Source organism: Hydra vulgaris, chromosome 04 (assembly GCF_038396675.1).
Source record: "Hydra vulgaris chromosome 04, alternate assembly HydraT2T_AEP".
NCBI lineage: Eukaryota > Metazoa > Cnidaria > Hydrozoa > Anthoathecata > Hydridae > Hydra > Hydra vulgaris.
In genome coordinates this window covers 49,103,605-49,121,050 of record NC_088923.1, presented here as the reverse complement: position 1 = coordinate 49,121,050, position 17,446 = coordinate 49,103,605, and the positions used below count along the sequence as shown (strand labels likewise).

The window sequence follows — 17,446 nt, the reverse complement described above, 5'->3', positions numbered from 1 at the left end:
AACGTAAACGAGATTCGTTACGTTACGTACAAAATGTCCGTTATTTTTACGTAACCGAGACGGAAGATTTTACGTAACGATACGTAAAATTGTAACGTAACAATACGTGCAAAATGTCCGTTATTTTTACGTAACTGAGACGTAAGATTTTACGTAATGATACGTAACTTTGTAACGTAACGCTATGTGCAAAAATATAATTTTTACGTATCCGAGATGTAACGTATAACGTATTAATACGTAACATTTTGACCTAATTAGACGTGATCATGATCACCTGCGGCGACTTTCAAATTAGCGATATTTAATTGTTATCTAGTATGCGAATAAAAAACTAATTATTGGTCTTCATTAATGCTGCAATTTACTCTTATAGCCTATAATAACATAGCCTAATAAGAGTATACCATCGTCCAGGGAGTAAGAAGTAGACTGATACATATCACACAATGTGTATCACATATAAACTTAAAACAAAACTATGTACTAAATATATTTTCATCATCTTTGATAGTAACAAAAATCTTACCGTAATGTAATTTAAATCTCGTAAACGGTTTAAAAAATTGTCAAAATTGACATTATATACACGTTTTTGCTTGAGGGGTAATAAAAACAAAAGAAGTGTTACGCTGATTAAATAAAAAAAGTTTAAAATCGTTTTATTTATTTTAAAAGTTATAACGTAATTAGATTTACAATATTGTAATTAACATTAATAATAAGTCGTTTATGTGTTGTGTATATATATACATATATATATATATATATATATATATATATATATATATATATATATATATATATATATATATATATATATATATATATATATATATATATATATATATATATATATATATATATATGTATATATATATATATATATATACGGACCCGTAACGTGAAAATTTTTAGAAAAAAGGCAGATTATAATAGTAAATATAAATTTTTCTTAATTTTGCATTTAAAAGTTGTTTGAAATAAAGAGAATATGCAAATAAAGGGGGATCGATCGCACCTGATTACCCTCCTCCCTCCTCCTCATATATATTTCAAATTTCATATAAAAATTATTGATGACGATTAGAAAAAAGCATTTAATTCAGAAGTTTATTATAACGAAAAAAATAATTAACATAGTAATAATATAATCTGTGTACATTTTGCCTTTAACTACTGTCTTTGGTAATCGAACTATCATCGTTGCAAATATCATCAAAGGCGTTACTGTCAGAATTATCATTACCAATAGATTCAGGTGCAATACTAGCCTTTTTTGGTGCCCGACTAGGTATGCCTATTATTGCGCGTTTTGCATGGATTGATTACTGCGCGTTGTGCATGCATTGGCATTCGTTTTAATTGATTCCCGAGCGCCTCTGCCACCTAATGGAGATTAATGCGTTTTTGCAATCTTAGCTGCAGAGAATCTCTAAAATATAAAAATAAAATCTACATCTTTAAAGGAATAGAATCGATAAAAATAAAAATAAAAACATTTATCCAATTACATAATTATTGAAATCACATTAGCACAACAGTAAAACTTTTTTTTACAAAATAAATAAATTTAGCGGCAAAACACCTCGAATAATGCCCCAAATTGTCCCCAAATTATTTGACTTTGAGCGCAAGGTAAATCTCAATATTTTGTAAAAAAAAAATGCTAATGTGATTATAATGGTCCAATTTCTTTTTTAGATTATTGTGTATTCTGCTTTTTTCGAATTCGCAAAATTTAGTCAAAAAAATAAAACTTTATTGCGTATTTGCCCATAGTTATTTTTTCCCTAAATCTTTTTTTTTAACTTAAACAACATTTATGAAAAAACCGGAATACATAACAATCTAAAAAAAAATTGGGTCATTATCACATAAGAAATTTTGTTTTCAGAAAATATTTAGCGCGTTTTTCGGGGTTTTTCGCTGCTTGAGCACAAGGTAAATGTCAATATTTTTAGAATTTTTTTTTTTGTAATCGTATTTTTTTCATATTTGCTCCATATTGGGTTTCTTGTGATTTTCGTTTTGTAATAAAAAATTTTTGAACACCCCTTATGTCTAGTTTAAAAGCCAAAAAATGCAAACATAATTTTAACTATCATTGGTAATTGTATATGTATAAATGTATTTCTAATTAGGAGTCGTTCATTAAGTACGTACGCTTTTATTTCAATCCTTCTTCCCCTCCCCCTTTTTAGTACCCTCCACCTCAATAAAAGAACCTGCGCTTTTAACGTACCTACCTTTTTTTTAGTTTAGTTTCTTCTTTTTTTTATAATTGACCCCTGATTCCCCCTCCCCCAAATCGTGTTTACGCCATTTACAAATATAAATATAATGTACAGACGCAATGAAGTGTTCATACATCAACTGTGTATTGTTTCATGTACCTCAAAGTAATACTTTTCTACCGCATTGAAATCTAAGTTTTAATCAAAAAAGTTGCAAAAAAAACTTAAGTATTAAAAATGTTTTAATATGCCGCCTTCGGATTTATTAACGATTTACGCCGTTTATAAGAATTTAAATAAGTTTCATTTTAAATCAAACCCACTAGCAATCTGATTTTGCTATTTTATAAGAAACAGGAATTATTTGAAATTTTTTATGTAAAAAAAATCAAGTGAATATATAATAATTACATTGGATTGCTTGTGGGTTTTATTCAACAAAGATTATTTTCTAAACTTATAAATTTAAAAGCTTTTGATCAAATAAAACGTGATGTAACTTTATATAATCTAAATGTGAGACGCATTTAAAATACCTATAAATTTTTTTTAAAGGTATTTTAAATCCGTCTCACATTTAGAATTTAACGCGTCACAAATTTAATTTATTTTACGTTACCTTACGTCTATCTTGATACTTGTTAGAGTGTAACCAATTAAGACATAACGTTACGTTAAAAAATCCATTTACGTCACGTAGTTTAGTTACGTCTCGAATCTATATTTAGTAACGTTACGTTACATCTTATTTGGTTAAACTTTATATAGTTAAAAAGATAACTAATTGAGACTTAAGAATTTTTTTTTTTTCGTGACTAAGTAACCAATTGAGACGAAGCTATTTTACAATAAAAATAAAATAAAAGATGAATCTTAGCAATACGGCAATATAAAACAAACATTTATTGCATTATCAAGTTTATTTACTTAATATTTAATTAAAAGTCAGAGAATGTAACCTTGTTACCAATTGTAACCGATTAAGACGTAACGTAACTTTAAAATGTTATAGGGGAAAGGCTTAGATCTATAAAACACCTAAAGTATACTTTTTTCATTAAACTTTTTGAATTTATTTTCAACAAGATGTAAGATTGCGTGATAAGTAGAATGACCAGATTAAAAAAGAATTGTTTATTGTACAAAATATTATTTTTGTTTAAGAAAGAATAGAGTCTATTATACATAATACGTTCATAAATTTTTCAAAAACATGTAAGAATTGAGATCGGCCTATAATTAGTAACGTAACGTCACAAGGATCACCTGATTTTAAAATTGTTTGTCATGAACATGTTTTTTACCGAATAAGGCCTGAAAAATATTTTTTAACCAACAAAGATAGGGAAAAAAAATGTTCTGATTGGCTCATATTTGCCGACTGCCGCCAATAGATCCCATTTAGCTAACTCCTGTGTCCTGTTTGATGCCTAATAAATTTCGTTGGTGGGCTAGACATCCCCCTACACGTTTCCTCGGGACGCCACTGCTTCATATTATACTAGTGTGGGTTGCCACACGTATTAAATCTCTAAACGCGTATATATTAAATTTAGGCGCTATGGTAAAAAAAGAACTTCATTTCTTATATCAAGACTGCATCTTTTAGAGATTTTAAAATGGAGCTGTATAAGAGTGAGCAAAATAAAATTAATGAACAGACAAAATTTCATTTAGACGTCCGTAGGACGTCAAAATATTAAATTTTTCAAATATAAAATATAAAATAATTAAAATAAAAAGGGTATACAATTGCAGATTTATGTTTGTTTAACAAAGCATCATCATGAATTTTTAAAATTCTATTATATGTTTTTTGCAACTGTTGCTAACTTTCTTTGTAACTCTTATTTTTTATATTGTGGAACTCTAAACGGACTGTTTTGGGCGTCCTCGGACGTATTTTAAAGGTCCAAATAGCATCTAATTAGATGTCTTTTGATGTATTTATAGGTATTTTCGAGGTCCAAATATCATCTAGTTGGATGCCTTTGGACATCCAACAAATGACCAAAGGCATCCAATAATGATGTATTTGGACGTTTTATTGATGACCGTGTACCTACCGGTAAACAAATATTCAAACAAGCCTTTAAAAACAGTGGTTTTAAATTTTGGACAAAATTTGACCTTGAAAAAAAAAAAGAGTTACAAAGAAAATTAGCAACAGTTGCACAAAACATATGATAGATATTTTAAAAGTTCATGATAATGCTTTGTTAAACAAACATAAATCTGCAATTGTTTTGCAGTGGAAGCTTTAAAAGTTCCACCACTTATATGGAACCATCAGGACATAATAGTCTCAAGAGAAGGAATAAATATTTTATATAAGTGCAAGGGAGTGCTAGTTAAAATATATTATTTCGATAGATGTCTAGTATTGAGAGGTGGTATTTGAAAGAGTGTTTTTCAGTGATTAAATTAGAGTAAAGTAAGTGCTGTTTAACTTAGATTTAAGTAAGTGTTGTTTTATTGTTCTGTAAGTTGTGTTAGCTATTGGTTTTTGTGTTAGTAGTTTTATAAATGTTTAAGTTTTATATGCCATTTAATGCCTTTATTTGCATGAACCCGTGTGGCCGTAAATAATTTGTGTGTTGAATGCAATGTCTTCTAGTAGAAATATACTGAGCAGTGAACGCCTTTGAGAAGCATAACTTGTTAAAAGAGAGTAGCAGACATGATCATCTGAGCAGCGACAGGAAACAGATTAAAACAAACTGCAATAAAGTCTATCATCCCCCACCGCGCATACAGACTGTTGTCCTGGTACGCAAGGTGACAATAACGAAAGCAATTCACCGCCTCAGCCAACGCAGTTTCTAAACCACGTCTTATGGTTGACGGACAATTTTACAATAAATATTATTTCTTTAGTTAGTATTGTTGGTAACGAAACTAGTTTTGATGTAAGCAACATTGAAGGTGCCATTGGCAAAATATTAAAACGAGCCATAAAGTAATGTTTTTACTAGATTGTAATTTATCTTTTAATAATGTTTACTAAATCAAATAATATTCTTTTAATTTTTTTGTAATGATTCGTGTCAATACTAGGATTTAATTATATATGAATATCGTCATTATCAGAGCCGTTCCAATGAGGTTTTAAAGGTGGGGGAGGTGGTGGCTGACGAATATGCTATATACCGAATAAGGCCTAGAAAATATTTTTAAACAACAAAGATAAAAAAAAAATGGCTTATACTTGCTGGCTGCCAACTATTGATTCAATTCGCCGAATCCTGTGCCCAATTTGCTGCCTAATGAATTTCATTGGGGGCTAGATATAATCCTACACCTCCCCTCAGGACGCCTCTGCTTCATATTATCCTAATGTGGATTGCCACACGTATTAAATCCCAAATCACGTGTATATTAAATTTAAACCCTGTGGTAAAAAATGGACTTCCCTTCTTATATCAAGACTCCATCTTGTATAGTTTTTAGAAATGAAGCTGTGTGAGTTGAATAAAATTAATGAACGTACAAAATATTGACATCCGTAGGACGTCAAATATGGCCTATTACGGATCTCTAAACGGACTGTTTTGGATGTCCTCGGACGTATTTTAGAGGTCCAAATAGCATTCAATTAGACGCCTTTTGACGTGCTTATAGGTGTTTCCGAGGTCCAAACACCACCTAATTGTATGCCATTGGTCGTTAAATGGACGTCAAAAGGCATCCAATATGGACGTCGAAATGGACCATTTTGGACGTAGTTGAATGTTCTATGGATGACTGTGTGCCTACAGGAAAGCAAATTTTCAAAAACGCCCTAAAAAAGAGTGATTTTTAAGTTTTTAAACTAAAGTTTGACCTTGAAAAAAAAAGAGTTACAAGGAAAGTTAACAACAGTTGCACAAAAAGTATAATAGAATTATAAAAGATCATAATAAGGTTTTTGTTAAACAAAAATACATCCTATACAAAAAAACGACGTTAAACTGTAATTGTAAACAAAAAAGCATGGAAAAAAAAATGAATGGAAAGTGTTTATTAATTAAAGTAGTATATAAATGTGTTGTTTTCCTAAGAATGCACCTGACAAAAAATATATTGGCTTAACAGTGGGTAAATAGAATAAACATTTTGCCAATCATGATTAATACTTTAAAATTAAAAAGTATTAAACAAACACCATGACACCATGCTGTCATTATACATATGGGAATTGAAAGGTAAAAATATTGCTAATTTTATACTGATACGGTACATCCTTTTAACAGCACCTGCATTTAAAAATATTTAAAAAAAAATGCGTACTATGCTAACAAGATTAAACTAAAATAATTACACATTGGAACCAAGAATGTTTATTAAACAAAAAATAAGATTTGATTTTTACAGGTATATAGATATCAGAATGTTAGGTGTTTTTTAAGACTCTGCTAAGCTCAAAACATTTGAGCATATACCTTGTTTTAATGTTTCAGAGTTGACATATCAAACATTATCAAAATGAGACAAGGAACTGTATCCATAAATCATGCCCTTAACTGCGCAAAAGAAATGGCATGTAACCACCTTAACAAATCAGCTCAAGGACTTATAGAATGTAATATTATCGCTGATGTAAATCAATTAGAAACAGGTGTATGACAGGGAGAAAAAGATACCATTAGAATTTATAATCATAATGAAACGCCTAAGTTTATAAACTATGGAGTTGATGGTATTCCAAATGGTTTAGTGTATGCTGGAAGATGGGAAAGTTGTCAAAAGATGTCTGATGAAGATAACGCCAAAGACTTTATTCCTATAACTGATTTTATCCAGAATCCAACCTTGGATTCTCTATTCGCTAATTTTGAATCAAAATTTACCTGGATTATATTTTTATATTTTTTGTTCATAATATTTTTTTTGAAGTTTGTTAATGTTATTCAAAAGAATAATATTATTGCATAGTTTTTGAATTTGTACATCAAAACTTTAGGTGCAGCATCGCAAAATGCTAGAATTTTTATAAGGCAACTTTAAGAAAATTAGATTTATTCTGCGCACGCATCTTTTAAACACTGTTTTTGGAGTCTTAAGGCAACATTTCTTAATTTTAGAAGGGCCTGAATTATTCAAAATTATTTTTAAAAAAGTGTAGACTTAAATAAATGTGTAAACTAAATTAACGTGTGGAAAAAAGCTTGTAGACTTTTTTTAAAGTCTTCGTAATTTAGATTATTTTTTAAGGATTACATGTAATGTTTTTTTATATATGACTTAACATTATATTATTTATTCGGATTATTCAATACCTTTAGAGTTTATTTAAAAAAATTGAGTTCCGAGTTGTTTTATTAACATCCTGAAATTCTGAGGTCCCACTGCATTAAGAGATCCTTTTACCCAAATGTAGAGCCACGAAAACAAGTTTGTTGGGTCCACATTTATATGTTGAGGTACATATGATTATGACCCCATGTGGAGATCATATGGCTGAGTTACTCAATTAAATTTATAACAAAATTTACGTATAAATTTTTTCACATTTACACCGAGTCTCTGTAAAACAAATAATGCCAAAATCATGTTTTATTTTGTGAAGTAAAAATTTAAAATTTTCAAAGTATTTGTTAAGACTTCGGATATTATTATTTAAAATTGAAAATGAGACTTTCTTTTGGTGAAAATATTTTGCGGTTTGGTAAATCGAGTAGTAGTTACTTTCATATGTTATTTGATCAAAGTATTTTGTATAGGTATCTTTGCCACTGAGACTTTAATTTTTAGGAAAATATTTATATCGCAAATTTCCCTCCATTTAAAAATCAATAATAATAATAAGAAGAAGAAGAAAAAAAAAAAAAAATATAAAGAAATGAAATAAAGATACTTATTTAGTGTTCCAATTTAACTCCTTCACGATCAGTTTATCATATGCTTAACAGCATATTTTCCGAAATTTCTTGCAATCTCCATTTTCTCAATAATATCCCGTCGTGCTTTATTTGTTTTTTCCGAAGAGTCCTCGTTTATAAAGATCCCTTTTCCTTTTAGCTTCTTAGCATTTTTCAAGATTAGTTCTTTATCTTTATTTTTTTTTTTTTTTTTTTTTTTTTTTAGTATTGTATTTGCCGATTGAAAATAATTTACACTCGTAATTTATAAAAACAAATATTTACATGACTGGGGCTTGAAGAAGACAAAATTCATCTTATCATTAAGCCCCCCCTAAAAAAATGCATATTCATCAAATAAAATGTTTTAACAAAATGCAAAAAATAAAATATATAACGTTTAAAATATTTAGTAATTCAAAGAGTATTTATATTTAAGAACTGATTAGTAAAATAAGATGATATATAAGTATTAATATTACAAAAAGAATTTACAATAACTTTTTTTAATAAAAATTGAAATTATAAAATTTTACAATATTTTTAGTAATTAGTATTTCAAATAATAAAACTTAAAAAAATCGTTTGTAAATTCAAAACTTATAAGATAAGAAATACATTTACAATAGCAGACTATTGTTTAGAATATTAAATATAATATTAAAGAGTAATTAGTAGGTTAATTTTTGTTTTTGTTTGCTAGTTTAAAAAGCTTTTTAGAAAAACTTTAATTCATTTTTATGTATCATCAGTAATTGCTTAAGTTTTGTTTTAAACTGGTTTAAAGAATAATTAGATTTCAGCTCATTATTTAACATTGTATTCCACAGCTTAGGACCTCGGTTAGCAATTGAGAATTTGGTTGCTGAATAATGTGTTTTGGATTGAATGTAATTGTTTTTTGAAAATCTGGGTATATGTGGTTTATTTTTTTAAAAAGTGAATTAAATAACATTGGTGATATTTTTTTATCAAGTTTAAACATGAAGATAAGAATATGGTAAAGGTTTAGTTTATATACATTTAGAATATTAAGTTTATTAAATAATGTTTGAGTGTGAGAGAAACGGTCTACGTTTGTAATTATCCTTATAGCCTGTTTTTGTTTACTAAACAGTTTTTTTACTTTTGTTGCGTTTGTGCTGCACCAAGCAACGTTTGCATAATTTAAGTAGCAATGAATTAAAGAAAAATATAAGTTTTTTAAACAAGATAGATTTAAAAACTGCTTGGCTTTATACAAAACACCTATATTTTTTGATATTTTATTTTCAATTAGACCTATGTGGTCCCTCCAGGTTAAATTTTCATCCAGAACCACACCTAAAAATTTTATTGATTGCTCTCTTTTTAATAATGCGTTATCAATAAAAAGATCAGGAAGTTTTAATGGAATATCTTGTTTTTTATGAAGACGATGGAACAAAGTGTATTTGGATTTATTGATGTTCAAAGATAGTTTGTTTGATTTGAACCATTGGGTTAATTTTTCAAGTTCTTTGTTTACTGTTTGAAATAATTTACTGATATCTTTACTAGAATAAAACAAGTTTGTATCATCTGCAAACAAAATTAAGTTTAAAATGTTAGAAAATTTATATAAGTCGTTAATATAAACGAGAAATAAAAGTGGTCCTAAAATTGATCCTTGAGGAACACCACAGGTGATTGATTTATAACTTTACAGTTTAAGTAAAACAGTTATTGGGGTATCCATATTGTTATAAACTTTTCCAATTCTGAGTGCTCTTTCTATTGCTATATTTTTTAGCTAAAACTGTTCATTAAAAATTATTTGAAGTTTATTGTTCAGTATTTTCGCAAGTTTCTCGTTCATTTTTTCATAATCCGTAAATTCTTATGTTATGTCTTTTCTTTTAGTTCGTGATTTAATTTTTTTGCTTCGTTCAAATTTCCTTGCATTTTAACAATTTTATTTGAAACGTTTGCAATTTCGCTATTAATTACTTTGTTTAAATCTTTATTAAGAGACATAATTTTTCATCAATCAAGGTATCTTGAGTGAACTCAATACTTTTCCGTAGGTCTTCAACAGTTTGTTGTAAAGTTTTTTGTTTTTCTTCTTCTAATGACAAACGTTTAGTAATTGACTCGATCGATTTCAAGATTTTATTTATTTTTTCATTTTGAATTGTTGCATTTCCAGAAAGAGGAGGCTGAATAAGTACGAATTTCATAACTGCGAGTCTGCATAAGTGCGAAGCAGTTGCAAAGACTGGCATAAGTGCGAACTGGCACAAGGCGAACTGGCATAAGTGCGCCGAAAGAATTTGCAAACATTGGTATAAGTGTGAACTGGCATAAGTGCGAACTGGCATATGTGCGAATCAATTGCAAAAACTGGCATAAGTGCGAACTGGCACAAGCGCGAACTGGCCTAAGTGCGCCGAAAGAATTTGCAAAAATTGGCATAAGTGCAAAAAAGTCAGAATTATTATTGTGAAAATAAAAGTCACTGATAACTGATAGAGAGCCAAGATGGGTCCCGGGGCAAATTTCTTTATGGGCCCTATCTTGGCTGAAAATAAGCACCATGTAATGCCAACTTAGCATCTTTTTTTTTTCCCATTTTATGGGAGGACAACACACCCGCCTAATCCTCCCTCTCTACGGCCATGCCGATAACCACTGAGTAAAACTTCTGAGAATAACCTCTGAGTGGATACTTAATTAAATTTTTATGTCATTTATGTCAACTACATCAACATTACTCTTCACATTTTGATTTTGCTATTGTTAAAGCAAACGGTATCCAATGACAACCAACCAAATGCTAAAAATTCAAAAATTAGTTTGAAGATGATATTCAACTCGTGCAAAAAACCAAATAACGAATAATAATTTTTACAATGACCACAAATATTATTTTTAATTGCATTATTGATAACCCGACGATTACCATTATTTGTAATGATCATTCTCTTTTATACTTTTTATTTTATTTCGGTACGCTTAGTTAAAAACAGCAGGAAGATATGTCGAGCAGAACAGTAAGTCTTATACCCTTATTGAAGGTTTTTTTTAATTTTTAAAGATTCATTTTATAAAAGGTTTTATAAAAGCTTTTAAATGCTCATAAAAATATTAGAATAACTTATTTATGCTATAATAAACATATTCAAAAAAAGCACAATTTTAATATTTGAAAAAACTTTTAAAAAACTTTTCCTTTTGGGTTGCCATAAAGTACGTACGAAGTTATGGGTTTCCATAAAGTACGTTTGAAGTTATTTTTTATAAACTTTTCTGGTTTTTGAAAGTTCATTCAAAATTTTAATAAAGCAAAAGAGAGCACAACCACAACTGATGTAAATAACACTATAGTCATTAAATATTGATATTCATTAGAGTCATTAGAATAAACTCAAGTTTATTACAAAAATAGGCAAGAAGTTGTTCGTCAATATTTATAGTTTTATAGGTTAATAATAACCTATAGGTTATTTTAACCTATAATAATCGAACAACTATTTTATAATTGTCCTTAATAACACGTTATTGGTGATAGCCAGTCAGTTTTCAAAATCTGTAGTATCAGTTTTTTTTATTTAAGAATGAAGGCAACGACATCAAAAGAATTGATTAGTTAAGGCAAAAAACTGAGGAATATGTTATTAAAAATAAAAATGACTTTATGTCGGCAGATGATGCTGTCGAAATGTTTACATCGAAAACAACGATGTAAAACTTATTCCGTTTGCACCCATTCTATCTATTGCTGGTAGAATATTTGTTTTTAAAATGAAGTCTGAAAATGAAGACGATTATAAATGCAATCATTATAGATGAAAAAATAATAAGAATAATAAGTTCTAAGAATAGCAAAAAAGGTTTTAAAAAAACTTATTATCTTACCCAAACTACTACAGGCCAAAAACATTGTACATCCGCGAATTTTAGTAAACAAGTGTTCATAAAAAAACTACTAAAGGTTATTGCTATTATCTATTATTTAGGCAATGAAAAATGTGGTGTAACAGATTTGAAACACGGAAACAGTAAAATTGACCATTCATACATTCGCACTGCATCGTCTGTAGTGTCATGTATAAAAAAAGTTTTAAAACCAAATGATAAGCCACAAAATATTTGTGAAAAACTAATGTTTGAATCAAATGTGATTCAAACATTAACAAACGTTAAAAAAAATAGGTCGCGCAGGGTCGTCAAATTTTTTATGAGTTTTTTCATAAAAAAATAGGCTAGACTCCTAATGTAGATAAGAAAACGGTTAAAAAATAACTTTTTTCGTTGTAATGAGGGTTTTAGGCCACTTTTGAAGATTTAAAAAAACGTGTAAACTTAAAATTACCTTAAAATTATCAGCTTACTAGGGAGTTTTTAAAGCACATTTTTTATTCAAAATGGCGTATACATTTAAACTAGGGGATTTTAATTAAAAATCTTAAACTTTAATAAAAATGAACTAAAAACGGGTTCTAAAATACGGAAAATGGTCCATCACAAAGAAAATAAACTATATAATTAGGTTCAATTTCTTTTAAGACCGAAATATGCTTATTTTTATTAAATTGATAACGTAGTTGGGTGGGGTAATCTGGGCCTATATGTCAGTATTTATTGCATTGTTAAAAATCTAATACTTTTACAGCAATAAATACTTTTAAAATGAAAACTAATGTAAATAAGATCTCTGGCAATGCTTTTGTATTCATTTCCTGATTTTATTTTTCAACGGATTCATATAGACGATCATTAAAGATTTAACTTTCCATTGAAACTAGTAGATACCGGAGAGTAGCAGTTTTGAATCTTAGGACATCAAATTTATTTTTAAATAAACATTGCATTTTTAAAGAATAATGAATCTATAATATATAATACGAGAACGTTTGGTTAATTTTTACTTGAGCATCCGTCTAATTTATTCCTAAAAATTTTTTTATCATGATTAGGCTTAATATAAGTACTTGCAATTTTGAATTGGAATATCATATATTCAATATGGAGAGTTATATTTGGATTTTTTTAATATATTATATGTTATGGTTCTAAGTTATGGTTTACTGCGTTAATTGAATTTCCAAAATTTTTTGGAAAACCGCTAAGAGAGACTTGAAAATGTTTAATTTATTTATTTTTCTAATTTGCTGTTTTGAACACATAAAGTTATTTTGCATTTAGCGCTTTTATTGTAACACTATTATCTTTAAACTTTAAACTTTTTTTTTATTATCTTTAAACTTTTGAACAAAATGTTTAAATTGGATGCATACTCAATGACTCAACTCATATTTTACTATGAGTTGGTATATTTCATAAAAAAAAAAATGCGAAAAAGTAACATAGGCCCACATTACCCCACTCAGTGGGCAGGGCCATCCCGAACGAATTAAATCGATCGTTATTAAATCTATTCTAATATGAAATGATATGAATGAAATTTTTTCTTATTCGGTTGTTTTTTAAACTGTTTTTTATCGGTTTCATAATTGTTTTTTTCAGAAAAAGAATTGTTTTATTTGCACAAAGATTTGCGTATTTCATTCTCCCCGAATGTCAAGGTATAATAAAATATTTTTTTTTTATATTTTTATATACCGATTCTTATATATTTAAATACAGCTCAATATTCTCTTAAAAAAAATTTTTTAAGAAATCATTTTTCCGTAAAAAAAAATAATTAAAATTCTTAACTATTCCATTTGACCCGATTTTACTCTATTTGGGGAGAATTTTATAGCCAAATAAAAATTTAACCGTTGTTTGCTAAGGAGGTTGTCAGGGACGCGTAAACAAGTAAGGTTTAGTAAAGTTTGCTTTTCTAAAGTTAATTTTAAAGCTAAATTAAAAAAAAAAAAGATTTTTAGAATATGATTCTTTAATAAATTTTAAATAACATTAAACAAAAAAAAAAATTGCAAAATTTGATTTTTCTGAGGGATATACCAGCTTAATCTTAATTGCACCCCTCTAGCGCCGGCCCTGTATATTGTTCTCTATATTCGCTACAATATTCAACAAATATTTAAAACATTTTATTACTTCTATACTAAGAATTATTATTCCGTAGTAAAAAAATTTAGTTTTTAGTTTGCAACTCAACTTTGAAAAAACATATTTCTTCATAATATTTACAGAAGTAAAGAAAACAGTTAAATTCGAATGGAGAAAATAATTTAAATAAGTGCTTTGGGTTAAAAATGGAATTTCGTTAATTCGTTTTCAGATAAAACAGTCATAGTAAAAGAAAACTTTTCTTTTTTTAGTTAAACATTAAAATGGAAATACTCGAAGGCGAAAGAAAAAACTCAAAAATTTATTACCAAAATGGTTACTATTATCGTAAAGACAAAAAAGCAACAGAATCGTATGGCGGCGGTTTCAAATGTAAGGATGAATTTTGTAGAAGTCGTGCAACAAGTGAACCAAGCCTAGCGTTAGTACAAATAACGCCGCATAACCATTTGCCAGATTTAGAAAAAAAAGAAATTTTAAAATTAAAACAATCAATAAAACGAGCTGCTGAAACTACAAGTGGAAGTTTGCGAGATATTTTTGACCAAGAAACTGCTAATAACCAATCAGCACATCACGTTTCTTTTGGAATGATGGAAAGCACTATGTATCGCAGACGTAGATCAGTGCAGCCGCAATTACCAGCCAATTGCGGGGAATTAGACAACTCTTTGAGAGTAAACAACATAAGTAAGTTTTAGACGGGACCAATTTTTACAAAGGGTACGTTCGTATAAATAACGATTATGCTCACATATTTATCGGGAAAACAGCCGTTGCTTCACCGACTGATTTGCACGTTGACGGAGCATTTAAGGTAGTTCTGAGAATGTTTTATCAAATGATAACATTTGGATACATTTTGCTTTATCATGTAAGATAATCAATAAAAGATAATATAAGAAGGGTGTAAACAAGGAATTCTATTTTTTCCGCGGTGTTTTTTAATACCGTTAGATTTTTTTAGAGCACCTTAATGAGTTGAAAAAAAATATATATATATTCCCTGTTTTTTCTTGTTCACCCTCCATATATTATTATTTTTGTTATTATTGTTATTATTGTTATTACTACTGTTTTTTATAAATTATAGTTGTTTTTATTAATGTTGCTCTGCAAGTAAAGAATCAAGAAGTAAAGATTTTTATGTTTCAGTTTATCCCAACTATTTTCATACTTATGACTAGAAAACGCAAGAGCTGTATTCTCTTGCATTTTCCAAAGTTGTTGAACTCGTTCCACATTTGTCACCGTTACGGATAGTGACGGACTATGAACAAGCATTGATGAATACCTTGGAAATTCAATATCCTTTAGCTGAAATTTCAGGCTGCTGGTTTCATTACGTAAATGTAAGCAAAAAAATATTTAACTAAACATACAATAACCTTTGTTATAAAATGGTAATTTTAAAACTAAATTAAAATACAATTTAAAAAATATATATATTTATTTGTACTGAAAGTTTATGTTTGCAATTATTTATATTTAGGCTGTGGTTAACAAGTGTAAACATCTTGGATTGTTTGGACTTTTAAAATTGCAAGTTCACAGTGATTTGAAGAAATGGATAAGGCTATTAATGTGTCTTTCTTTGCTACCGCCTCACCATATTCAGCCAACATTAGGCAATTTGAATCTAAATTTGTTTGTGGTGTCATTAAGTATAAATGACTTCGCAAAATGTCAGAGTTTAATGACCTATATGGAAACATTTTGGATTGGGCGTATTGGCAGTAACAAAATTTCTGTTTTGGTTGTCCCAGAAGAACGAACTCTGATCAAAAAAGCTTCCATGCCTCGCTTTTAAAACGAATAAAGATTGCTCATCCAAACATTTGGGTTTTTATAAGTAAATATATATATATATATATATATATATATATATATATATATATATATATATATATATATATATATATATATATAATCTAAAATAAAAATATAATTTTTTGAACTTATCTTTTATTTGCATTTAATTCTTTTAATATTTTAGCAGAACTAAGAAAGTTTGCAGAAGTCCAGCAACTTGATAAAGTACGTTTAGAATGTGGACTTCAGATTCGTTGGAGACGAAAGCAGAAATATGTTTTAAATGATCGTAAAATCAGAGTTGCTACTGAAAATTTGGCCAACGGACGTCTAACTTCATTGGAATTTCTACAAAGTGTTTCACATTGCGCAGATGCGTTATTTAACAATCAGCTTGGCGTTAGTCGTTTAAATCAACCAACGGAATTGGAAACAGTTTCATCATTTACGCAAGTTCAAATAGAGCCCTCACAGCCAAATTTAATTCCACCACAAGATGAAGCCCAGCAACTTAATGTATCAATACCACGTGATGTAGCTATAGTGCAAAATACAGATGATGAAGCTATAGTGCAAAATACCTTCAAACTCGGAGAAAACTTACATAGTTCTACAGATATTGTTGGAGTCACGGAGACTTCAAGAGTAGTGGATGAAACTAATGGAACAATTGTTCCATTAGTTTCCTGTGGACACATGGTTTGCACAATGTGTGTACCACATTTACAGTTAAAATGTCCTCGTTGCCGAACAACAGTTGTTATGTTTATACAAACATTTGCGTGATCTGCTTGATAAATAATCATATACAAACTTTTTTGTTGAAATTTAACAGTATAGTTGTATTCAAAACTAAATTTATTTGAACTTACAAAAAAATATTTTCATTTGAACTTACAAAGAATCATAATATTTACAAATAAAATAAATAAATAATAAAACATTAAATTTGAGATTTCGAAATGCAATTTTGTTTGTCGAATAATTAAAAATTATGTTTATTGTTTAAAAAAATTGTAGCCACTTAATACTATCATCAATATGAAAGTATCATTTTTACAGACCTATATGGGGCTGTTAATACGTGACAGTTTTAAGGTGGGAGGGGTATCAGAAAGTGGTACCAAATGTCACATGGGGAGGGGGTTAGCTTCAGTGTAACGTGACAAATTTTTAAAAATTTAAATTCCAATCACAGCGGAATCAATGAAAATGTTAGCTTAAAGTTGCAAAATTGGGTAAAAATAACGCCACGTCTCATATTGGAAAAAGGGAGGAGGTTGACAGAAAATGTCACAAAATGTCACATGGGGGAAGGGTGGGGTGTCTAAAAACAGCCAAAAAGGTGTTACGTATTATTTGAACAACCCCTAACTTAAAAACAAACTAATATTTAAATTAAATCTAAAACCAATTAAAACATTATCATAAAGGTCTTTATTCTATGTAGTAAAGTTCAAGTTCCGCATAATCGCTTTGCCCGAATAGAGCTGTAACCAGGGGGTTTAGGTGGTCTAGAACCCCCTTGTATTTAAAACTAATAATTTTCTTTTTAAG

At 28.7% G+C, this 17,446-nt stretch overlaps 1 protein-coding gene across 1 annotated transcript; it reads left to right on the top strand.

The window, feature by feature from the left end:
• The first annotated feature begins 10,980 nt into the window (after positions 1-10,980).
• Positions 10,981-14,843, top strand: LOC136079108 (uncharacterized). The gene is made up of 2 exons (XM_065794822.1): positions 10,981-11,088; positions 14,329-14,843. Exons 1-2 carry the CDS (start codon positions 11,074-11,076, stop codon positions 14,776-14,778), a joined length of 465 nt encoding a protein of 154 aa, XP_065650894.1. The 5' UTR covers positions 10,981-11,073; the 3' UTR covers positions 14,779-14,843.
• Positions 14,844-17,446: the final 2,603 nt, after the last annotated feature.